General features: G+C 31.1%; 1 protein-coding gene across 9 annotated transcripts in view; it reads left to right on the top strand.

The window, feature by feature from the left end:
* LOC145245928 (receptor expression-enhancing protein 1-like) overlaps window positions 1–27624 on the top strand; it is a 251661-nt gene that overhangs the window by 99749 nt on the left and 124288 nt on the right. For all 9 annotated transcript variants that reach the window (XR_013863050.1, XR_013863049.1, XM_080107673.1 and 6 more), the window contains exon 3: window positions 21188–21264. Coding sequence is in view for 7 of the 9 variants with exons in the window: in XM_080107673.1 (XP_079963799.1) it covers window positions 21188–21264 (77 nt within the window). In the remaining 2 variants the exon portion in view is untranslated. The remainder of the gene's footprint in view (window positions 1–21187; window positions 21265–27624) is intronic.

The following is a 27624-nucleotide window of genomic DNA, read 5'->3' as shown; positions in this document are numbered from 1 at the left end:
CTCTTAGAGTGAGGAGACAGTATTGAGACAGTCTTAGTGTTCACAGTGTAGATATGAGATGTAGAGACATTGTGTATGTGAAGACATTTTAAAACACAGGATATATAAGACATATAATGACAATTTCACTTTACCTTTTGGTAGAATTACAACACAAAGACAACGTTTATAAAAACACATGACGCGTTTATTTCCATGGACCAGTCGGTGGTTTTCTTAGTCAGGAATTCAAAGTTTATGTTTCAAAGGTGACCGTCTCGCTTCCAGACGTTCAACTGTCCATCTCTGGACTCCAGACTGTCGTCTCTCGTCCTCAGACTCTCTCTGCTTAACTCTCAAGTTTCTAACTATATCAAGAACTTCCCATTTTCCATGACGTCATACCCATGTTAAAACCTGTGTCTTCTTTCACGTGTTCTGAAAATGCGTGTCCAAACCATTTTCCTTTGTTTACAAAAGGAATTTTAACCTATATTTCCAGTAACCTATATTTCCAATATGTTAAAACATGTTTATTAAATTATCCTATAGTTGCATTCCTCAATTCAATTTCATAACAGAATTGACAAATGCACATTCCTTTTCTTAAAGCTATTTTATCTCTAAGGTAAACAATGGTTTGTTTTTACATTCCATTTTATAATTCTCTCTCGTAATCTATTTCTAAACCTAAATTACGAGGTTCGAATTTCGTCTATTCTATTTCATTTTTACATTTAACTAATTCCCTATTTTTATACTTACATGAAAAGGGGACAGCCCTTATCATGTAGCACAAGTAAATACACATTTCTCTTAATTATAGAGTCGAGGCATTTAAAAAAAAATTTTTTTAATTTATTTTTTTGTTTTCTACAATTAAAATGATCATACTAATATGGTGTTCAAATGACAACTCTGATTTATGGTTATAAGAACACTGGATTTGTATTATCAAAACCCAGCATTTTATGTTGCTAGGAAAGTTGCAGTACGACTTTTAAGAGAACTCCGAAACTGCCATTGATCTGGCTGGAGTTCATGCTGAGATAAAGAAATTAAATAGAGCAAGAAACTTGAGATTTCAACGGTAAAACCTGTTTTTTTTATTTATTTTTTTTTTTTATCTTAGTCAGTTGACTACATTAGCTTTATTTTTACTGCCACACCCTTACCCCTGCCCCAACATCCATTTACCTTCTCCTTTCATGTATATTACTGCTTCATGTCTCCTTTTGATGACATAAAGGAGTTTTTCCTTTTCTTTTCTTTTTTATACTTTGTATTCACACCACACAAAAATCTATTTATATAAGTCAAAATGAATGTTTGTTGATTACCGTTTTTAAGTGAACACTTATCACTCCAATGTGCTGTATGTACATGGCATTAACCTTTTCATACACTACAACTATCTTTGAGATTGAGAAGTTGACTATACTGCTTTAGATTGAGTAATGCTCACCTGCTGTTTATTCAATGAGCAGGCACACCCGGCGTTGCCCACGAATGTGCATTCTTGTATGCTTCTGCTGCTAGCTGAGAACCCCATATTAACATTTCTTATTAGTTTAATTTCTGCATTTTTTAAAATCTAATATATAAAATAAAGTCGGTCATTTTATCATTTCTTTGTCATTGAGTTTTCTTCCTACAAATCGATATTTGATTCTGGTATTTTATGGATCATTACAGCATGTTAAGAATAAAATGTACTTTGATTGGATTTAATTCCTTCCAGAAAATACTCTCTCCAGATCGGAATTATTTTCAAACGATTGCTGTCTTTTAAAAAAAAAAAGGGGGGGGGGCAGGTGATGTAACTGTATTTATTTGTCTATACACAGTTACTTTACTTCGATTGAAATCACAAAATATTTGAGGAATTAAAAAAGGCATAATTTAAATTTAAAAAACGTAGTAAAATAAATTGCAAGTAAAATAAATTACAAGGAAATACTGAAGTGAAATGATAGCGAGTATGGTTAGCTTTAAATATAAGGAAGTAAAACATTGTCTTTTTATGCATGTTCAGCATAAATGAAGACTCCACAACATAATTGTATTAAAATTTCAGAATACAATATTAATACCAACATTGGATTTTAACTTAAGAAAATATTTGATCTTGGTATAGGGCTTCGTTTTCAATTCAGTCGTGCTACTAGATCAGACTGTCTGGAGATATCGGCTTCTTGACTTAACTGCACCAAATATTAATGTTATTGTTTCCCCCCCCCTTCCCTTTGCAAAACTGTCATGTTCTGCAGAGCTAAAACCAAAAGCAATTTTTCTCTACAAAACAACCAAACTAAACACTATGAATAAATATTTAAAGATATTTTATATCTTTAAATATTTATTCATAGTGAACTTGAAGCTTTTCTTTTTCTCCCAAATTACTGAATTTTGTTTTTAAATTACCTAAAATGCTGTAAAACAAAACAATCAAACCTAACCAGCATAAATGCAGACCATGCAATATTATTGTGAAATTCCATAAACATCAGCATTGGATTTTACTCAAAAATATTTTATCTTAGTATAGGGCTTTATTTTCAGTTGTATCACACATAGTATAGATTTTTTTCAATTCAGCTTAAATGTATCCTCTTTTATACTTTATCAATAAAATCCATTGAAAACCCCCTTTTGTAATGAAGATTAACATCTAAAATACTTATTTAATCTGATTAAAAAGATTCAAATTTTCATAATTTCAAAACTCTGTGGACCGTCTGGGTGTCCTTGCTTGCATTAGCTAAATGTTTTGGTTTCGATCCTAACTGATGACACCAGAGTCATATTTCTTAAAATTTTTTGAAATCACTACTGTATATTGGGTACAAAATATAATCAAGAGAATTGGCTCTATAATAATAAATACGAAATCTGCATCAATTAAAATACCATGTTTAAGTGTATTTTTACAATTAGGCAACGCCAGGCAGCATGCTAGTTTTTTTTTAATAAATACTTGTTGGATAATATGGCTGTTACTGAAAGTCATGGAGTACAGAACCTTAATTCATGTGCATGCATTGAACATGTTGGAAACGGTCCATAGTGTAAATCCATACACAAAAGTTTAACCACTTGAAATATTGAGTAAAAACTGTAATAAAATGGGTTTATTTTCAGCCGTTTTCTTTTCCCCAATATTAATCTTTTTCTGCAAATAAATCTTTATCTCGATCATACTTTGATTTATTCCTGTGAAAAGAAATGTGTGTATGGGTTTTATTATCAAAGCATATTACTTTGAGGAGTAATAGAATTGTGTAGATGTATTATTTGCTGAAAGCAAGAGTGTGTATACATAATAGCCGAAGCTTATTAGGCGTGATTTGGTCACAGGATCACCTGAGGTAGATGGATGTGATTGGTTAGTTCAATCATGTGACATAGGAAGAACTTGAAGTGGGATTTTTGTTGCTTGATAGACTCTAGAAAATAAACACGAAATGAAGGATCCTGCTTGATAGAGGCTTTACATGCCTCCTGAAAATAAATGGAAGTAATTCTAAGCTAAGGAGAAATGGATAGCAGTAGTAAAATTAAGTATATTTTAATTGCAAATTGTCATTGTCTCCTTTATGCATCTGCCAACCTACCACACGAAGATGTGATACAAGGTCAGGAAGGTAGAGAAAATCAAGCTAGTCCTCCTAAAGAAGGAGCACTTTGCCTTTTAAAAATAGCCTGGACAGCCTTGTCAACATTCCTCGGTCAAGGTACCTCAAGCAGTAAGAAATATACTTATTCCACCCAAAAGACAGGAAGCAAGGTCTGGGAAGGTGGGCTTCCTAAGACTACTTAGAACAAATGCCTCAATCTGCCAGATAAAAGGCCACCAAAATGACCTAGTTCTTGCTGGACTGATTCTTGAGATTGGAATCTCGACTACCATTTGTCTGTGATCACAATCTCGATGTTGATTTGTAACTATATTTATAGTCTCTGGGTAAGTCCATTATTTCTAGGGTAGATCAGCTTATCCCATAACAGTATCTAAAATATAATCAATACCTTTCCAATATACTGATCATATGCATGCGATCAATAGCCTAAGGTTAACAAATTTACATATTGCTTAGCAAAAGGGTATCTCATTAATTCACTATTCATTCTTATTTTCTAATTCAATAATTGTTTTAATCTTATTATATAACACATAGTTCTATATATATATATATATATATATATATATATATATATAATTTAAAGGAGATTAGAATAATAGTCTAAAGAGCTAAGTGTATTTCAATGTAATAGTGAAATTACTAGTTTAATTAAAATACAGGAAATGCTCATTGTAATTTAGATATATAATAAGCTCGATAGTTAAATGTCCTAGAGCTAATTCAATATTAAGTAATGTGATTTATAATTTAAAAGTTTTAAAATTTTTAAAATTTAAAAATCAAAACTTAATTAAATTAAAAATCAGTTTCACAAGAAGGAACAACAACAAAGTCAATTATCTGTACGATCGTTTCGGAAATCCGTGCTTTTTATTTGTGGTATACATGAAGTCACGTAGAATAATTATACATAGTTTTTTTGGTAAGCACGGTCTCCTCATCAGCAAATTTAGGAGGATTTCTATTGAATTGAAAAGACACCAAAAATAAACCTAGCATTAAAAGTAAGGCAGATGAATCTGAAAAATTGAAGTAAAAGGTTTGGATATAAAATTTATAAGAAAATTAATAAGGAAATTGGTATAGGTTAGAGATAGAAATGAGTAGAAAAAATATATATATTTTTGAATTTACATAATAAATTTGATTTAAAAATATATATATATATATAATTACCTTTTGGTTTTCATTTTTTTGAAATCAGGAACTGTATTTAAAGTAGTCATTTAGATGTTTGCTATAGCTTTTTATTTTATTGAATGATGAATTTTAAAAGGGCGACGCTCGTGCAGTAAATTGTTTCCGTTAGCGTATTTTGATTTAGAGACGCCACAGTTAATATCTATAGAGAGAGAGTTTTTTTTTTTTTTTTTTTTTTTTTTTTTTTTTTTGCAAGTTTTTAAGGGGAGATAATTGTCATGGCTTTATTTATTATTTGATTTACGAGTCTAAGGGCGGTAATTGGTTTAACTTAATTTATTAAAAAAAAAAAAAAAAAAAAAAAAAAAAAAAAAAAAATCTATTTTTACTAATGAGTAATTTTTAATGATTTAAGGTGGTTTATATTTATTAAATTTAAACCAACGTTTATGATTACACGATAGAAGCTCGTGTCTTGAATTTACTAGTTTGGTTGTGCTTTTTATATCTTCATATTTTAAAATTTTTACGGTTTCTTTTGTACATAATGTACAAAATTTATCTCCTGGTTTATATGATTTGCAAGTCTCAATTATTTGCCATTTTAAGTTGAAAGAAATATTGCTATTTTTTAGTTGCCAAATATAGTTGGATAGAGTAGTTTGGTTTGATAGAGAGTTATTTTTAAAAGAATGTTTGTGCGTTGAAATTCTATGTTTTATTGGGCCAGATGTGGAACCAATATATATTACCTCTTGATTATTATGATTATTTTCCGTTAGGTCTATTGTTGGATTATAATGTGGTGGGTTGGTTAATAATTGATCGGTAGATTGATTTAAGTTGGTGTTATTATTTAATTCGGTAGTTGAGTTATGGCTGTTGATAGGTTCTTGTATATTTGGAGTTTTTGATACTGTGCAGCTATAGATAACATTTTTAATTTTACATGAGCCTTGTAGGGGACATTTATTTTTTCTTCTACAGTTACAGTCCGATGTATTTTGTATAGTTGCATTTTGTAGTTTATTAATTTTATTATTATTAGAGCTAATTATTTTCTGATGAAGGTTAGGCATAGTAGAGTAAGAGACTTTAATTGTGTTCTTATTGAAAATCTTATTATATCTATGGGGGGCTTTAAAGTTCTTATCTAATATTTTAAAAAATTCTCTAGCTATGTTTGTTTCTAGGTTTTTGGAATACGGGGGGTTGAACCATAGGATCTCCTTGTGTCTATTCTTACGTTTGCGGGTTTTAGTTTGTTGTTTATTTATATTATTATCTAATATTTGTAGTTTGGTTTTATCTTTTTTTGTCTCCTGGTTATTTTTCTTAACTCGTATACGGGAAGACATTGCCATATTATATGTTATTATAAATTTTGTACATTATGTACAAAAGAAACCGTAAAAATTTTAAAATATGAAGATATAAAAAGCACAACCAAACTAGTAAATTCAAGACACGAGCTTCTATCGTGTAATCATAAACGTTGGTTTAAATTTAATAAATATAAACCACCTTAAATCATTAAAAATTACTCATTAGTAAAAATAGATTTTTTTTTTTTTTTTTTTTTTTTTTTTTTAATAAATTAAGTTAAACCAATTACCGCCCTTAGACTCGTAAATCAAATAATAAATAAAGCCATGACAATTATCTCCCCTTAAAAACTTGCAAAAAAAAAAAAAAAAAAAAAAAAAAAAACTCTCTCTCTATAGATATTAACTGTGGCGTCTCTAAATCAAAATACGCTAACGGAAACAATTTACTGCACGAGCGTCGCCCTTTTAAAATTCATCATTCAATAAAATAAAAAGCTATAGCAAACATCTAAATGACTACTTTAAATACAGTTCCTGATTTCAAAAAAATGAAAACCAAAAGGTAATTATATATATATATATATTTTTAAATCAAATTTATTATGTAAATTCAAAAATATATATATTTTTTCTACTCATTTCTATCTCTAACCTATACCAATTTCCTTATTAATTTTCTTATAAATTTTATATCCAAACCTTTTACTTCAATTTTTCAGATTCATCTGCCTTACTTTTAATGCTAGGTTTATTTTTGGTGTCTTTTCAATTCAATAGAAATCCTCCTAAATTTGCTGATGAGGAGACCGTGCTTACCAAAAAAACTATGTATAATTATTCTACGTGACTTCATGTATACCACAAATAAAAAGCACGGATTTCCGAAACGATCGTACAGATAATTGACTTTGTTGTTGTTCCTTCTTGTGAAACTGATTTTTAATTTAATTAAGTTTTGATTTTTAAATTTTAAAAATTTTAAAACTTTTAAATTATAAATCACATTACTTAATATATATATATATATATATATATATATATATATAATCATGAATAGAAAATTGACATTTTTGGTGAAAAGAGTCTTTCCAGTTTTTCCAGTCAATTTATTTCTGGTGGTTGAAATTCTTCATTTCCTCAGTTTTCCTGAGTAACGCCAGGATACAGGTCCTGATAGTTTCATATAATATATGTGTATGTAATATTCTTGTTGCAAAATCTACTTTATAAAGTTGATTATGTTTGTATGTGGGTTGGAAGTCTATGGGCATCCACACCACTGAACATAGAACATTTCTACCAAATGTCGGCTTTCTATCTATCAGAGTTGCAAAGTTGATGCTTTTGTAAGGAGTCTGAATCAAAGTTGCAATAAATTTAGTCTGAGTTGGATTTTTGAATCTCTAAAAAATTAACTGTTTGAATACTGGTAAACTTTAAAATAATGTGTCGGATATTTTTGAATTCTAGGAATTGGAGTCTAACCTTATGTTTTTTGACCCTGCCAGCCTGATTTCTATAAACATTTTTATGGATGACAAAATGCATTAAAAAAAATTTGAATGGGCCATCCATTTTATTAGTGACTTTATAAAGCAATACACTGGTCACTAACGTGTGAAATTGTCTATCACACATTTATAGAGGAAAATGAATAGTTTCTTTGTGAAAAATTATTAGAGGCTTTTATGGGTTTCTTTTTAATTAGCAGGTGGGACAGAGTAATTAAACGAAGATGGTGAGTTCATTCTTTGGAATGATTATTAGGAACATCAATCTTCATCAAACAGTCATCTGAAAAGTAGAAAAGAATAGTAAACATCTTTTCTGTTTCTTTTATCGTATAGCAATATTGATATTTCTGTTTCCTATATTGAAAGAATTCAAATTGAGTTTTACGTTGGAAGACTTCTGTGAGTGGATGACATTTTCAAATCTGAGTGGATTGTAAGAGCTAATTTCCTCTTTATTTATCTCTATTTTGCATATGCTTGGATGTTTGTGTGCTTTTAGACCATGTGAAGTGGTTTCTTAAAACAAAATATCTTTATCATCTGTTTTGAGACCTAAAAAAATATATATATCGCTTATCTTCCATAAAGTTCTCTGCTCGTCATTCTTGCCGCCAAAATATTCAATTTGCTAAGAGAATCAACGATCTTGATTAGTGCCATATTCGGTTGTAATTGATTAAAAGGAATATCTTGAAATTGCACTGAGGTGAGTCTCCAATGATAAGCTGGTTTCATTGCGTGGTGGGGGTTAATATACAACATCATAAAACCTGTGAGCCTTGCTTTAATTGAAAAGACCCTTCCTTACAAAACGACTAGCTTAACATCTGTTATATACTGGCACGTGTTGGGTGGGTTTTAAAAATTGATTTTCAAACTAACAGGTTTTTTTCTATTCTTTCTCTCAGATCCATCCTAATTACCTCCTACCATGTTTTCCTTGCCAACTCACCTTACTACTTGAGCTGTAACTCAAGAACTTTCATCAATGCTTTCAATATGGCCATACCAACAAAGTCTCCTGTTCTGCACACATCTCTGGACTGTTCAGATTTCATCTTCGTCTGAGATCAGATCTCTGCTAGTCTTTAAGATTCAGAAAGATGGACGTAAATTCTATTTAGTCACACCCAACAAATAGCCTTGTAATGTACCTGCACAAATATATCAATGCGATGACTTGAGCACACCTTCTATGCTATATGTAAGCACGCTATCATTCAGATGATGGAGACGAGGGAGGGAGTTACAGGTTATTAAGTCACCGTCTCTAATGTTTTGGTTGTTTTACTTTTTTTTATTTTTTATTTTTTATTTTTTTTACAAGATGGATGGGTATATTTTCTATTCTTTAAAAATGTTTATATTTTGTATTTAAGGTTTTCAAAGTGTCTAAATGTCTTTGAAGTTCACTTTAATATTCATCCTGTGCAACATTTTAATTCTCTTCAAAGGCTAAATATCTTGAACTTTATATATTGGGGGAGGGGGACATTAAATTCTGAAGGTTATGTTTGCTTTTATAAAAATTTCAAATTGATCTCATTTCATATAAAACTTAATAAATCTTAGCAAATAACAATATAACATAATCCGGATTGATCTACTTACTTGCTACTATTCAGAAGACTAATCGTTGTTTTTAGTATATAAGCTGTGACATTGATCACTGAAAATTTGTGTACTAACACTTTTACAATAACATTCTAGAGTATTTGGTTATTTAGCGTTTGATTTCAGTGGAGGATTTAAATTTTATTTGATTCTGTTATCGAAAATGGATTTCTTTTAAATTTTATTTAAAAAAAAAACAAAAACACTTATATTCATTGTAAATTTTTTTTTTTTTTTTTTAATGTTTCAGATATTAACCAAATAAAAAAAAAAATAGAAACGTTCTTTTTTTCCAAATTTTTTAAATGAGGATTAATAATTTGGATTATTCAAACTATTGTTTTCATCTTGAGTGTTATTCTCACGTTTCGGCGGATGTAACTTTCCAACCTTTAGATACAGCTCGTTGAGTTTTGGAAATGATGTTTCGGACTTGGGAAATTTGACAGCATTTTAAGCAGAACCTACATGGTGGTGGTGATGGTGGGTAGCTAGCTCTTATGTCAGCTATGACCAGGTAGAAGTTTTAAGCAATGGGTAAATTATAGTCTTAGTAGCACAGTTAAAAGCTACCCAAGAATAAGGGTTAATGAGATGGATAGATTGTCGGATAAATGATAAATATTATTATGGGAGGATTTAACATAATGAATGGAATGAATAATATTTGATCATTTATGAAAACGGTTTATGACAATTTATCACTGCATTTGAATGTGACTGTCATAATTTGCAGGTAAGCAATCCTGCAATAATGTTTCATAGAAAGAAACAAATATTATTTTTGCAAAGAAAGTTATTGAAAAAATATTTTTTCTGTTTTAACATTCTCCATATTTTTAAGCCACTGAAGTTAGCACGTTGATATTTTTAATATGATGTCTGCACCTTTTAATCTATCAGATAAAAGGTAAAATGGGCGCGAGCGTTTGTGTATGTCCACGAAAGGCTTTTTGGGTGCGCGTTCTAGCATGTTAGATTCTGCGGGAAGTTTTCGCATACTTCCCAGATCGTAATATCTCAGCAAAATTCCCACCTTGCCGTTGTGTCGGCTGTTTGTCTTTTTCGTATAAATAAAGCGAAACTATTCGAAAGCTAACGCCTGGCCTTTGCCCGGGTAGTATTTGTTCTGTAATTGGTCCTTGGTCAATGTAGGGAAAACCCTTCATACTGAGACAATTACTATTTGTTTGGATGCTATCAGAGTGCCCTCCTTTTTTTTTGGGGGGGGGGAGCTGCTTTTCCCCCCACATTAAAAATGACCTTCATGGGAGGTTTAAAAGCAACACCATTTCTGCAAGTCATCTTTTTGATTGACTACGTTTAATTTGAGCGCTTTAGATTTCCGGTCGCGTCATGGAGTAGTGGTAAGACGTCGGATTTTCTTTCACTTTCTTTTCCGCCTTCACGTCATGGGTTCGAGCCTGCCTACCTATTACCACTTTTTTTTTTTTTTTTGCTCAACACACACTTAGAAACACCTGGGCAACGCCGGGCACCTAGGGTAGTCATATGTAAATTCTAGTGAACTATTTGTTGATTCCGTTAGTGATTCTCTAAACGCTTCAAAAATAGTGAACAGATGCTTTGACTTTCTGCAAGGTGATTCACATGGTCTCTTCCATTTGAGTATTATGCTTTTAATGAGTCTGTAAAAAAAAAAAAAAAATGAATAAAAATATGCACACGATTTTCCACAAGAATAATTAAATGCTGCATGTGGCATTTTAATGAGAAAGAATACGGAAGCAGCAACAGAAGAAATAATAATCCTTACAGATTGAAAGGAAGAAAGAGCTTGCATAATGTCGTACAATTGAATAGAGTGCAGAGAATGTGTTTGATTACTTTGTTTTTGATGCAATCCTATTATTCAGTTGGTAAGTGAGCACTGATGAGTTACAAAGACCGGATTTGTACTTTTAAAGAAAAGTGAAAATCTAAATAAATAAATAAAAAAAAATTTTAAAAAAATTGCTTAGTTTCTTTGCAAATAGACATTTTTTTTCTTTTTTTTTTGATAGACTCGCAGTAAGATATTACAAAATGTGAGTAATAAATGTAGTGATTGAAATTAGTTGAACTTCTTAAAAATAGGAAAACTATGATTTAGAAAAAAATTGAGTTAAATTATTAAGTGATGTTGATTGATATTTGAAGCAGTCAGATGTTTTTTTTTCTAAACTGTAGGAGATAGCATTACAAATATAGAAGCTGCTTTAGGTATAAACTAGAAAATATAACCAGTTTAATTTATTTAATTAAGACATTTTTTTTTATATAAATAACTAAAACTACAAAAGTGAATACATGAGGTTCATTAAAAAAATAAGTCAAATAAAAATACTTATTTGTAAAAGAATTTAAGATAAACTGTCGAGAAAAAGTATTGTCTGTATATTAGACAATTTCTACATAGTGCTTCCCTCTTCCTCAGAAAAAAAGGAGCCATCCATGGAATTGTTAATGAAATTCGTAATCCTTTCTGCTATCTTAATATTTTTAGTATAAATAAATCTATTTATACCTCATTTATCTGCCAAGTTTCAGCCATGAATAATTCTGTTTTATCACTATTCAATGATATGTGGGGGGAGGGGGGCACTTTGGTGATTGCTTCATTAATAGGTTTGATCCTGAATGGGTTTTATACTCACAAGACCTTCCCCCTTCCCCCTCATCCAATTATTATTGGTAGGGTTATCTCAGATCTATGAAAAGAATCCCCTGAATTAAAAAAAAAAAAGCCGTCTATAATATAAATCTCATCTGTCTATTTAAATGTATGTTTGTATGTCTGCCTAAAACTTTTGACAGAGGTGACATCACTTCCAGTTTGGTGGTGGGCACAACAGCAAAGACGTCACTTTTTTTTTTCCCCCCCACGTTATTTTCCTCCTTCGCAGTACAGGTTCGAGCCTGCTTACCTACTACCACTTTTTTTGCTCAACACCCATCTCCGGGCACCCAGGCTATCACAGATAAAATCAGGACAGTGCCAAGGGAGAAAAATGTCTGTTATTGACAATTTTACATGTCATATCCAAGTGCGTTATCATCATTGACTGGTGATAAAACAAAAACTGAGACTTTACAGACTAGTCAGATATAGACTAAATTTTATTTGTACCAAATATGTCTGGATTGCACAAAAGATTGGATGTTAGTAACGATTCCATTCTTTGGGAGGCCCCCTCTACAAACAGAATTTTCTACTCTTTTAATAAATTAGTTCTTAATGTTGGAAATGAACAAATCTATACTAGCTTTATATATGGCATGATTATGTTAACGCACTAATTTCTCTTAGATCACCGAGATTCAACGCAAAAATGAGTGATCATTTGGCAAGACCATGTGCTATCTGCTCTGAAGTTTGGAAAAGGGTGAGCACTACCAGGTTATTTTCGTCCAAGACATACTGCATGGAATAATAGTCTCCCCCACCCCCACCCTGGAGGGTTAAGAGACTCTCTCTCTCTCTCTCTCTCTCTCTCTCTCTCTCTCTCTCAAATACTAGATTGGTAGCAACTCTGTCAGTGGATGCAATTAAAAAACCAAAACAAATAACACCTTTCTCAAGTAAAATATTATGCTGAATCCAATCATAGTATTAATTTTGTATTAGGAGTTTTTAAAATAATATTCTCGGGTCTTTGTTTTCAGAGTATATCATGAACAGCAAAGATATTCTTCTTTATTTCTACTATTATATAAAAGGAACTTTGTGTGTGTTTCCTATGGACTCGAAAACGGCTGGGTCAATTTTTATGGAATTTCACACAAAGGTACTTTGTGTCTGGCAGTGTTCTGAGATAGGTTTTGTATCAGTGTCTTCGATAATTGAAATAATCTGATGGAAAAAAGAACAGGCGGATTTTATCAGAGTTAACATCTAACATAGCTTAACATCAAAAGTGCATTTGAGAAGTTATATTACCACACAAGCCGAAAGGTCTGACATATAAAAACAGTAGGTTCTTTGATATGACAGGGGCGCAATTGAAATGAATGTTTGTTTAGATCACAATTGAACCATGATACTTGACTTTTTCATTTTAAACTTTTAATTATATATAAAAAAATAATTTTATAAAATCAACAGTAGGTTCTGTAAAGTGCAATATAGACTATAGTATATTGTGAACTTAGTTGTTGTAAGAGGCATGTGAAGCTTTTTCGCCATTGCATCATGATGGGCCCTCAAATTAGAGCAGGCAATCAATCGATTTGATTGAAAAATGGCCGATTTCACAGATTTCAATGACAATAAAAATATGGGAGTGTGAAATATTCGTTGATCATCATTCAATCCCAGGCAACGTCGGGTCACCCTGCTAGTTTTATTTATAATTTTAAAATCATAGAAAGAAAAGAGTATAAATGGTAACATTGGGTACACAACGTTCCTTATTTATGCAAGGACATTCCTGAGAGTTCCTGCTGATTAGCAACAAATATTGTTTTCGTAATTATCATTCAAATCTACGTGTTAAATAGAATCTGTCTACTAGAGTTAAGCATGAAATTTTATCCAATCATACATTTACATTGTGAATAATTGCTTAAAACAAACGCCATGAATAAATATTTGAAAATATAAAGAATTTGAAACCTAAAAACATTTCTAATTACTGAATTTGGCATTAAATAAAGGAAACCGTTGATAATGCCATAAAACAAACACATACTCGAGTTTGTGTTTCAGCACTTCTGAGACAAGGATTATTTATTTGGATTATTCAGACATTATTCTCATTCACGTTTCAATGTAACTACGGCCTTCTTTTGGTCATTGTGAAAATAAACACCAAAAATGAGAATAGTAGTTAAAATAATCAAAACTAGCGGGACTCGTGGAAATTCTACAGGGGACCCATTCATATGTAATATCTTGACGTTGGCATTCTGTAGATGTTCAGCATAATAAATGGGGACGCTCAATAATGTAGCTCTTTTGTTAAAACTGCGAAAGTACTTAAGCTGACAGGGACGCCCGGCGTAGCCCGATCGTAAAGTATGCTTAAAGCTATATAATTATCAATCTCAAATGACCTTGTAACGGGTGTTGTAACCCAACATCCTGTTTACAACTTCCGGTTGCACACGTGTACATAAACAAATAATAAACGCGACAATAAACCGTATTGTTTTACTGTGTATGTTTTCAGCGTCCCAATTGTTTTGTTTTTTTTTCCGAGTTTAAATTATCCAAATAAACAATTGTTAATACTTTTTGCATTTTTTTTTTTACATCGTTCATTTCCATATTATGTTCAAGTTATTTTAACGCAATTTTCTTACAAATAAATCTACTGTAACCCGTTGACGACCGTAAAAGCATTTTACAACGGCGATTTACCCACAGCCTTCCTTTTTTTTTAAAATTTATTCTCCATTTTTTAATACACCTTTCTTAAAAAACATTCATACATTTTATTCTACACTACCAACATAAATAATCTCGAAAAGATGTTTTTTTTTCATTTGCGTTACAAATAAATAATCAACACGATAATAAAACGTATTGTTTTACTGTGTACGTTTTCGGCGTCCCAATTGTTTTTTTTTTTTTTTTTTTTTTTTTTTTCTCCACGTTTAAATTAAGATATATCAAAATTTGAATTTAACTTTAAGTATTATAGTATCTGTTCAGTGCAGATTTACCTATAAGTATGACAAACCACTTATAATTCAATGGTGGTAAGTTTTTTGTTTGTTCTTTTTTTTTTTTTCAAAAAGAAAAAATTATAAACAGAACGACTCGTAGAAATCTATCTATATTCTTTTTTCATTTTAATGTATTTTCATAGAAATGTTTCTATTATGTCACAAAAAACTCTTTTCTTTACGTCACAAGTGTCACGCTCATACATTAATTCCATAGCTAATATAACATAGTGACCAAACGGGTCACGGGTAGTCCGGTATATTTTAATTCTTGCAGATTTTGTATATAGTTTATGTTCTATTGATTTTTATATATTATAAAGTTACGATTTCAAAATATAAATATATATATATATATCCATATGATTTGGTTGCATCAGCTTGAACTGAAACCAAAACTTATGAAAAAAAATATAACACGAGTTCCTTCAGCTATAATCGAAATCGAAACCACAACTTATGAGGAATTCTTGGTAAAATTATTTATTACAAGAAATGGAGGTCCATAACAATTAAACGACAATCATTCAAATGTAAGCGTGACACAAAATAAATAATACACAAGCTATCCTATTAATATATAGATTACGATACTTCTACAGAATTTGATGCAAACTTTTACCTAAACTAAATTTTATTTTAGGTTTAGTTTGATAAAGATGGTTCGGTTCAAATTTTGTAGAAACATTGAAATTAAGGCATGCATGTCTGGAATGTAGTTTTCTGTTTATTTAGAAAGCATTATTTAAATACAAGAATGGAAATTGATTTCAGTATGAACGAATGGAAGTATTATTAGTAATGTGTATTCAAAATTATTCCCTTCTAAGTTTAGACAACATATGACATAATCCATTTCTATAAGCATTCAAGTGGTTTTTCTCTCTATATATGTCTCTCTCTCTCTCTCTCTCTCTACATATGTCTCTCTCTCTCTACATATGTCTCTCTCTCTCTACATATGTCTCTCTCTCTACATATTTCTCTACCTCTATTTCTCTCTCTCTCTCTCTCTCTCTCTACCTCTATTTCTCTCTCTCTCTCTACCTCTATTTCTCTCTCTCTCTCTCTCTACCTCTATTTCTCTCTCTCTCTCTCTACCTCTATTTCTCTCTCTCTCTCTCTCTACCTCTATTTCTCTCTCTCTCTCTCTCTCTACCTCTATTTCTCTCTCTCTCTCTCTCTACCTACCTCTATTTCTCTCTCTCTCTCTACCTCTATTTCTCTCTCTCTCTCTACCTCTATTTCTCTCTCTCTCTACCTCTATTTCTCTCTCTCTCTCTACCTCTATTTCTCTCTCTCTCTCTCTCTCTACCTCTATTTCTCTCTCTCTCTCTCTCTACCTCTATTTCTCTCTCTCTCTCTACCTCTATTTCTCTCTCTCTCTCTCTCTCTCTACCTCTATTTCTCTCTCTCTCTCTCTACCTTTATTTCTCTCTCTCTCTCTACCTTTATTTCTCTCTCTCTCTCTACCTTTATTTCTCTCTCTCTCTACCTTTATTTCTCTCTCTCTCTACCTTTATTTCTCTCTCTCTCTACCTTTATTTCTCTCCCTCTCTCTACCTTTATTTCTCTCTCTACCTCTATTTCTCTATCTCTCTCTCTCTACCTCTATTTCTCTATCTCTCTCTCTCTATTTCTCTATATCTCTCTCTCTACCTCTATTTCTCTATATCTCTCTCTCTCTACATCTATTTCTCTATATATATCTCTCTCTCTCTCTACCTCTATTTCTCTATCTCTCTCTCTCTACCTCTATTTCTCTATATATATCTCTCTCTCTACCTCTATTTCTCTGTATATATCTTTCTCTCTCTCTCTAACTCTATTTCTCTGTATATATCTTTCTCTCTCTCTCTAACTCTATTTCTCTCTCTATATATATATCTCTCTCTCTAATTCTATTTCTCTCTCTATATCTCTCTCTCTCTCTCTCTCTACCCCTATTTCTCTCTCTCTCTATATATATATATATATATCTACCTCTATTTCTCTCTCTCTCTCTCTCTCTCTCTATCTATATATATATATATATCTACCTCTATTTCTCTATATCTCTCTCTCTACCTCTATTTCTCTCTCTCTCTCTCTCTCTCTCTATATATATATATATATATATATATATATATATATATATCTACCTCTATATCTCCATCTCTCTACCTCTATATCTCCATCTCTCTACCTCTATATCTCCATCTCTCTACCTCTATATCTCCATCTCTCTACCTCTATATCTCCATCTCTCTACCTCTATATCTCCATCTCTCTACCTCTATATCTCCATCTCTCTCTCCCTCTCTCTCTCTCTCTCTCTCTCTCTCTCTCTCTCTCTCTCTCTACCTCTATTTCTTTCTATATATATTTGCTGTAGTGAGTCTGGACTGGTAAGACAGCATTTTTGATTGAAAATTTGTTTGTTGACTAAACACCGTTCCATTTATAGTAACAATATTCTTCTATCTGCCTGATAAATTGATATGCTATTGCCGGACATCAGATAGGAACTAATTTATTCTCCTTCCTTACACGCACGTCTGTTTCAAACTCATGTAAACACGTTTTGGATCAGTCTAATATATACTGGAAAACAAACACTGCTGAAAAGTTCTCTTCTATGTCTTATTAGTTTTATCATGAAGTATGAATTTATTTTGTTAGCTTCTGGAAGTAATAATAATCAAAGAAAAATTATTCTTTTTCTGGTCTTTTTTAAAATCTATAGTTAAATGTACATTATTTTTAACTCCTTATCTCGATCCATAATTGTTAAGTGTGGCATTTGTAGTACATAAGGGTGGCATGGAACGGGCTCTTTGATCCCTGCCCTTTGCAAAGTTCAAAATGAATTTCCAAAATGTCCACAAATTTGGCAGTCTTTTGAATTGCTTATTAAATCTTTTTTTTTTTTTTTTTTTTTTTAAGATCATAAAGGATCATAGAAATTAGGCCACTCTCTTGCCATAATTGTAGAAATCCTGTTTTAGTCTGGGCTAAAAAAAAAACGATGAAAGCATCCTCAATAAAGAGATAATCCTTAAACTTTTATGCTTTTACATTTAGCTTTTCATCAGTAAGGGAATTAAATTTTGCTTCTAACAAGCACAACGATTTCGATGATATTTTTGGACTAGTTCCCATTAAAACGGTTATCCCCCCACCCCACCCCACCTAATATGCTCAAATAATGTAATTCTGCCCCAAACCCCTAAAATGAATTTCCTGAGGAAAAAATTCTGCTTATATTTAACCACTCAGATGATAATTTTTAGCCGAGATATTAATTTTATTTTTTTCCATTTCCAATTAATAACGGGCACACTGATATGGATTGATGGTTCCGTGTTTTGTTCAAATCCCGTTTGATCTATAGCGCCACTTTTATTAAAGATGTTAACGAACGTCATATGGTCTGTAGCTACAGCTTCTATGCCTACAAAATCGAATAAGGAAAAAAAAAAAAAAAATAGGTGTAGCTTTCTGATAATCCAAATTTTTTTTTTTTTTTTCTTCTGTAATAATTGTGTAGCTAATTTTTGATTCTGGGTTGACTGTGTCCTTGGCAAGTTATGTGTTCTATGGCATACCATTTGTTTTTCAAAATTAGTTTAAATTGATTTTTATTTATTTGAATGATAAAATTGGAAAAGAAAACCGTTTTCTAAAACCTATTTCTTTAAAATATATTTAGCAACTTTCTCTTTTTTTATCATCTTAAATTTTGCTTTGCATGTCTTTAAAGCTTGTGATCGTACGGCAGTTTTCCATTCTCTTATACGGTCTTTTGCATTACTATAATTACAACAATACCTTGAGATACAAATTTAATTCGTTCTATGATGTATCTTCAAAAAATCGCACTTCAAAATAATTATTCTCATTTGAATTAAAAGAAATAATTAATCCGTTCTCAGGGTAATAATTTTACCCTAAACAAGCTCAAATTATGCTCCACAATAACTAAAAGATAAATACAACAGTAATGACGCAGAAATTGATATATGATAATTCATGTTAACAAAAACAAACAAAAAAAAATAGTTGTATTCACCGCCTAGGCAAGTGTTAGCATATGCAATGCGTGCAAGGAGGGAGAGAAAAGCAAAGCTATCATGCATCCATACACGATATGGTAACTAAAAAGGGGAAAGATTATACGCAATTAAAAACATTGAATGAACTTACTAAATGTTTCATATTTAAGTCTTAATGTAACATAAAGATAAAGTAAAGAATAAAATTGTAACCAACTTACTATGAAAACAGGGATGAGTGGCCAACAAAGGTAAGCTGGGAGGAGGCAGAGAGAGAAAGGGCCCGAGACACCATAGCCTACGATACACACATATTTTTTTCTTGCTTTGCATTTTGTATTTTTTGTGTGCTTTACTTTTTTATTTTTGGCTTTTCACTTTTTAATTATTTGGTGTCGCACGATTTTTAAATCACGTCTAAAAAAAAATTTGCATTTTAGTGCATTCGTATCTCAAGGTATTACTTTATTGTGCTCTGCAAACTGCATTGGTTGGACAGATGGCAAATAAGGCAGTGTTAGATTGTATGGTTCGCTTATCTACACTCACAGTTTGGTCAAGTTTTGTAGTCATATAACTATTGATCAACCCCATCTGTCAGTGTTTTCTACTGAACTCAAGGCAATTTGGAGCCAGGAGGAAGACTCTCTTCAAAAGAGGGCATTCCTATGTTACTAAGAGAGGAATTCTCTTAAATAATTTTACTTACAAGTTGTTAATTATAAATTTGCATTGTGTCCGAAATATTTTCAGTTGATATTCATGTTTCAAGAGAAGTGTAACACTTTCTCAAGTGGAATGCTACTTTGTATGTGTTGAAGAGCACTTACTCTTCTTATCACCAAATCTTTATAATTAAGTGAATGATGAATATATAAACTGTATTTGTGATCAGATCTTAGTTTCAATATTGTATTTAATTATTTACATAATTCCTACAGAGTTCATTAATTTCACTTTTGTAAGAGAAAACCTGATTGCCTCATTTGCTCATTATGGTCAGATACGTTTTGGTAAAGAATTATAAAATTGGTTGATATATAGTGCAATTACATTTATATAACTTTTATACAAGTTATTTAAACTCTTTAAAATTTTACATTCATTTACAGTCGGCACTTATTAATTTTTTTTATTTTTTTTTTTATTCACCCCTAAACAAGACATATAGTCACTTGTACATAAGTGGCTACTATTTTGGATTATGTCGACAGGGGCACTATGAAACTAGTTGAGAAATGAAATGTCTGCTCACATTACATTTAAATTTCAGCCTGTTAGGACAAGAAGGAAACAGAAGGAATTCTAAAGTCTAGCAGTTCAAGGGAAGAAACTGTTAGAGTAAAAGGCTTTCTGGCATCTAGGGACCTCTACAGTGAAAGGGGAGGGGGAATTTTTGTTGTTTGGTTAGTTGGGGGTATTTATGTCGAGGGGGGCACAAGTGTTATGTGTTTGCCAGAGTACATTCCATTAAAGGACTTATAAAACAGGCACAGTGATGCAACATTGTGGGGATGGGACATTATGAATAAAAGTGTATATCATTAGAGTAGTAATATTTTAACTTGTAGCTGAAGATTTATTTTCTTATTTCAAGAGCAGAAAGAGACTAATTTTTTATTTCATTTTTTTTTTTTCAAACTTTCTTTTTTATTAATGATATATACATATATTATTTTTTTTATTTATATATATATTTTTTTCAAACTTCTGATTCTAACAATCTAACATGAGTCTGAATAGGTAACGCAACGGACACTATCCAATGATATATCTCAAGATGGAGTGAAATACTATGATAATAGATAACCCAAACGGATCAGTTATATCTATATATATATATATATATATATATAATATCCAGTTTCATATTAGTGCATCAATACCGGCAGAATTGAGTAGTCTTAAAACTTTAATTTTTTTTTTTTTTTTTTTCATTTGTAATTTTCCTCGGAAAGTAGAAAATGGACAATGGGTTTACTTTTAACAACCTTGTAACTTTGGTTTCACTTATTTTATCCTGTAGTGATGGGTAAGAAAAAAAAGTCTATCCATCTTACACTTAAGATTGGTTAGTTTTTTACCTTCAAGCAATTTTTTTTCTTGGTTCATGCTTTTTCTGGAGCGATTTTCATTAAACCACAAAATGTCATTTTTAAAGAAATCACATAAGATAATAGTAATAGTCAAAACAAAAAATTCTTAGCATGAATACTTATTTTATATCTTTATTTATTTATTTATTTTTTTATTTTTTTTCCCAGGTAAAATGGATGATGTACTGGATTGTTTTCGCTCTCTTTACTTCTTTCGAAACATTTTCTGATTGCTTGTTAGCATGGTAAGTTCATTTTATTTCTTAATAATAATTCTATGAATAAAAATACATGTGATGTAGACCGAAAGTGAAAAGAAAAATTTGTATTCGTTGATCGGAGACAAAAAAGAAAAAAAAAAAAAAAAAATTATTTTCTAAATTGCTGACAAATTGAAATCGAAATAAAGTTAGCAACATCTTGCCTTTCTGTTGTTCACTAACAAAGAGATTAGTTTGTTTCTATTTGGAATTGACCACAGCAATTTTCAAGTGTTAACGGAACATTCCTTTGTGGACGTTTCCATTGTGATAATGGCTAACAAAGCATAGCTTATAGAATTATGGAACCACTATCTTAAATAACTACCATGTTTAAACAATGAAGATCCTTACGCAAGTTGAACACATAGTATTGACATATCGAGAGAACTAACTTTTTTGACCAAAGACTTTCTATTCTAATAGGTTCTTTTCTTTGGAATTCCTCCTCTCTTCAACAGTATCAAACCACAAATGTAATGTGAACAAACCTTTTGCTGTCCAATTCCTTACCTAAACTGTCTGCCCTTGTCTCCTCCATAAATTTGGCTCTTATCACAATAGCACTTTATGCTTTAATGGCTATATGCCTTGTATGAGACAAATATAAAAAAAAAAATGTTTTTTTAATTATAATGATTATGGCTATGACAATAGAATATTCTTATTGTTTTGACTCTCAAGTATATATCTGACACAGTTAGACAATTGAGAACCATATCACTTTATCTAAAAACATAAGATATTAACTGATATATATATACTCAAGAGTCAAAATAATGAAAAGAGTATTCTCTTGTCATTGACCTAAAAATGATGTATGTTTTTTTGAAACAGATAGTTTATGATCATATTGTTCTCATTGTCTTTGTCGGATTTATATTTTGTACTCTAAATATCAAACGTTTTTAACATTGTATTTTTAAACAAAATAAAATTCTAAAAGATATGCATTCTTAGAAAATGACTGTTATTCAATCTTTGTCTACAGTTGCAAAAAAAAAAAAAAAAATCTATTTTCAATGGACCACCTAATGATAGCAGTTGAAGTGGTCAGATTCTGAATGGGCACCATACTTACCAGATCTTAATCCTTCAGATTTTCATCTTTGTTCATCTCAAAGATAATGCCTATTAAAGCAATCCCCAGATCTTTCCTAAACTGAAAAGGACAATCAGAGCAAAAGTCAGGACAATGCTAAAAGAGGGGTCCATCAGAATTAGTGACGATCTTGTTATTGTATCTGAGTGCGCATACAACTGAATGGTAATAAAACAAAGACTGTTGGACATTCATAACTGAAACTTGGTGGGCAAGTCGGATATAGAGTGAAGTTTATTCCTAACCAGATATGATTGCAGAAAGGTTTGTGAATTTTACTAACGATTCCATGAGTGCAATTATGTGTGTGTGTGGGGGGGGGTAACCTGTGCCAAAACTTATATTTTTTCTCTTTGTTTCATTTTACTTCAATCGAAATTCTCAGAAAGCAAAGGACACTCTTCACGGGCTAACACTTGATCTCTATATGAGATGCATAGATATTCGTGTTCCATTAAAGTTCTTTATCTCGCAAAATCGAGTTAGTAAAGAAGTTAACATTATTTCTTTCTCCCTAATAGATCATTTTAAAATGTTATAGTATCTCTTTTTGGTTGCTTCGTCTTACTGGATTCTAGAAGAAGAATATAGTTAGTCTGGAGTATCCAGCTTTGTGCTGTTATGTGAGGTAACATGAGAAAAACCTGCACCATTCCTCATAGGCCAGTGTGGGTTAGCCATACCAAGGAGATCTTATCTGGGCCGCGAATATTCTGTGATTTTTTTTTTTTTTTTTTTTTTTTGATATTCCGTCAGGGTTTACTTGTACCAAAAAATACCTTCATGCGAGCTAGTCCTGACAAAACCCTATACAGAGAAACCTTAGACACTCGAGGAGTGTCTAGTAGGCATTCTAGTTCTCCCCAGTCGGTATTCAAGTTGTGTGTGTATCTTGGTACACCTGTTAACTTCTGTAGTTGGCAAGAAAGGTTCGGCTGAAGTGATGTAGCTGTTTCATAGCTCTGATTGAAACATGTCATCAAATAACATTTGTATAAATGAAAAAGTATATATACCTAATAAACTCCTATTTATTACTGAGTACTTAGATCTAAACACATTAAGAATTCGTTGGATTTTTATCCAATGAACATAAACATACCTGGATTACTAAAAAATATATATGCATATATATATAGTTTATTAAAGAGTTTAAAAAAAATTTTTTTCTTTTTAAGACAGATGCTTATGTGTATGGTATGCTGAACATGGTTGAGGTATCTTAAACCAAATTTATCTTGATATTTTTAGTAGTGCAGCAGAGCCTCTAATGATTAGGCAGCATATTTAACAAAAAAACAAAACAAAAAAAAAAATACCCATGTGTACTTTCAGCAATAGTAACCATTAGCTTGTTCATAATTATTTATAAGGATTTTACCTTTTTTCTTGTAAGCCTAAAAAGCTTCTTTTTATATATATGAAATAAAATGGAGGTGGAAGGACCTGGATACTCAACGTTTCGCCCGATTTATGCGGGCTTCTTCAAGAGGGATGGTCATTGATAACGTCTTCTAACTTGGTTTATGTTCAAATAAAAAAAACAAAACTTTTACCATCTTTCTCATAATAGTTCACAATTTTCTAAATATGTGTGTGTGTGTGTACGCATACACACTTTCTAGCGAAAATCCATTACTTAAAAAATTTTGTTTTATTTATATATATATATATATATATATATATATATAAAACAAAAATTTTATTTGATGACATTAAATTGAAAATTGCAAGTTAAATTGTTAGTTTAGTATGTGAAGAATGTCTTTAAGGTAATATTGATTGCAGCTTCCATATAGCAACGTATATCTTAGCACTTGGACTGTTAAAACTACCATTTTTTTTAAATATATTTTTTTCAAGTACTTGAAGGTTTTTTTTTTAATAATTGCTTTAAGCATCATACTTATAATTCTCTCTTGCTTTCAATTGTATTTCATTTGACTATTTTCTCTATCAAATAGCTTTCTGGATAGTTCGAAAGCTTTTTAATAGTTTTAATGCTTTTAAAAAAATTTTTTTTTCTGGTTCAATAAATTACTTCTGATATTCAACCGAGAATAGAGCAAAATAATTTGACTTTTTTAAAATGTTGAAAAAACAGGTGTATGAAAATAGTATTGATAAGTTCAAATTAAGAGCATCTGGTTAGGTTGACCTGTGACCTACTTGATCAAATATTAAAAATTCGACTGATTTAGCCTACTTGATACTCTAGAGAATATGATGTTATTTAATGAGATTCAGCGGTCAGGTTTCATCTCAAGTACTTTCTAATCTATTCATATCTATATAAATGATGGAAGCTGCCATGGTAAATTATTACCAAATAAAATCAATATTAAAATAGAGAATCAAAAGAAACATATCCATTTTTTTTTTTTTTTTTTTCAACATGATTAAAATGAAAAATTGTTTTACATGCTGGTATACCCTGACAGCTTCCAAACTAACCTGTCTCTGGCCATGTCTTTTCATTTCCTTATATTTTACTTATGAAATGTTTTCCAAATTCCTTTATAGAATTTTGAGAAATTAAACCCCTTCTCCTTTTATTTCTTGTTTTAAACTTGTGCAGAATAAAGTAATCTTACTCTCCTAGTCAAATGATACTTGTCTCGACCAACAGTAAAAAGTTGGCGAAAAGGAAACCAACTTGGTAATCTGCAAAAGAAGCCAATTCGTAACTTGAGGTAGAAAATCGTTTGAAAAAAAAAAAAAAAAAATCTCAGTCTGGATTCAGCTTTAAAAAGAATAAAACCCAATTCTGATTCTGGCAAAAATTGTTGACTCTCTACTCTACTCCGGCTCCCCCCATCTCCAATCTGGACACTTTGCATTAGAGCTCTTTTAAGAAGTGGCAGACGTTCTTTCAACAACATGGCATCTTTTTGTTCCACACAAAGATATTTCTATGAAAGTTTTCGTTGCCACTTGTGAAAATATTTATACAAGCTCCCGTACAAAATTCTTCTTTTGAAATAAAATTTGGAGAGAAAATCTTAGATCTTCTTCTGTATTCCTGTGCCAATATTGAAGAGTTTTGGTAACTTACCAGTCCTTATTGTATTCATCCAACACTTGTCGGTTTGAGTCTCTTGTCTGCATCAACTTAGCATATGCTTTCAGAAATCGTTTTTGTCGATGATTACTTAAGCTGGTGTTACTGTCTATAGACGTTTTTATTTCAGAAAAATAGGTAAAATAAAATAAATACAGAGTGGGGCAGAAATAAATGTGTTTTTCTTTATTTTTTTTTTTTTTTAAATCATAAAATATAAGATTTTATTGAGAATGAGAATTTTTTTGTCAATTTATTCAAAAAAGGTTTGCCATTTTATAAAGTCAAGTGTGAAATATATCCTTCACATGATGCCCATTTTCAGTCATGAAGGTATAAATGCATTTATGAAATTTTGCATGGACTCCCTGCAACAGGTCTCTGTCTATTTCTGCAATTAGAAGACAAATCTTTTCCTTTAATTCTTCAATGTTACATGGCTTTTTCTGATAAACACGTTCCTAAACGTTACTTTTCAGGTAGCTCTTGTCTCTTGTAAGCAAAAAAACCTTTTGTCTAATTGTCCACACTTAAAATTTTTATCTGAAACAAAATAATTCATTATAAAATGGCATGTCTTTACAAAAAAAAAAAAAAAAAAAAAAATGTACCTATTTGATGCATTTCGTATAACATAAGGCAGAGTAATAGCAATTTAAACCTCCCCCCCCCCAAAAAAAAAAGTTATTTCTGTCCCACCCTATATTTGAAAATGTTTAACAAAGTAGCATTTCATAAACATACAGTTTATCATTAGAATAGAAAATATTACAAAATAGTACACATTTCATGAACATAGTTTCTTATTGGAGTTTATTCTAGTTTATTTTCATTTTTCTGAACAAGCAACCCGTCCCTTTTTCTTTTTTTTTTCAATTCAGTTTGTTTTATAAATATTTCATTTAATTTGTTTAAATGAGTATGCGACCCTGTCGGTGGGGCATTAGAATACACCGACTGCCCCCCTGCAGAGGGTAAAAGTCTCTCAATGGGGTCCTGGATATGACCTTAAACTATATCCAGTGGTGAGACCCCAGCTTGTGGGCTTTGGGGAGTGTGGAGCCACCCTTTAATTACCATTGCTCCCAGGTCCACTCTGACCTGGAGTGGTAGTACCTGTTAGGGTTCCAACTATGGGTTAAATAGAAACCGACTTGAAAACAACAAATATATTCTATTAAAAAATTTTCTTCAAAATCTTTGGATTCGGCATTAAATAACCCGAAAAGGGTTGATATGCCGTAAAACAAAAACAACCAACCAACCAACCTAAATGAGTATGAAAATTAACCCTTTTATCAAAATGAACAATTTTAAGCATAATGAAAAGTTATTGAATTAAAAAGAAACAGGTTGGTACAATTAATACATAAAAATATTTTGTAATGAAACAAAATAAAATACTTTAGTGTCAGTAACACAGTGAAAAGAAAACATGAAAAATAGCTTAGTCAAAATTAAGTATCGATATAAGATGAATTGCTATTTAGGTCTGACTTAAAATTCTTTGTATTAGATTATTACTATTCCTGATAGCTTTCGGTAAAACCTTAATAAAATAAATGTTAGAAGTTTTTAGTACATGTCGTTAACTTGAGTGTTTCATACTTTGCATCTTTTAAGTAATGGATTTTCCCTAGAAAGTGTGTGTGCGCGTGCGTGCGCGCACGCACACACACACATATTTAGAAAATATGGAACTATTATGAGAAAGATGGTAAAAGTTTTTTTTTTTTTATGAACATAAACCAAGTTAGAAGACGTTATTATTTTTTTGTACCAGAAATAAGTTATTGATTTCTTAGCATGGCAACATGAGAAACCTTTGGTCGTGACGAAAAAACAAAAAACAAAAAAAAAAACTTAGTCTTGTGAAAGCACGTAAGTATGATGAGGTACATGGATTCTATTTCAAGAATCTGGAGGTTGTGCCAAATAGAGCGAGTGAACAAGAGACATTTTTCTTGGGTCAATGGACATTGCAAAACCCTAATTCTCAAAACGGATTGCCAGGTGGCTCTTTTGTTCAAAAATAACAAAGTTTGTTTACAAAGTAATTTTCATTTTATAATCAACTAGAAAAATACCCGTCCCAGGACGGGTACACTTCATTTCCTAATAAGGATGGCTTTGCACCACTTTTATATCGCATTATAAATATTAAAATCAAGAAAATATGGAA

The sequence above is a fragment of the Euprymna scolopes genome, chromosome 23 (genome assembly GCF_053919585.1).
Source record: "Euprymna scolopes isolate OS-2025 chromosome 23, ASM5391958v1, whole genome shotgun sequence".
Lineage (NCBI taxonomy): Eukaryota > Metazoa > Mollusca > Cephalopoda > Sepiida > Sepiolidae > Euprymna > Euprymna scolopes.
The sequence above is the reverse complement of the archived record's forward strand: the minus strand, read 5'-3'. Positions and strand labels throughout refer to the sequence as shown.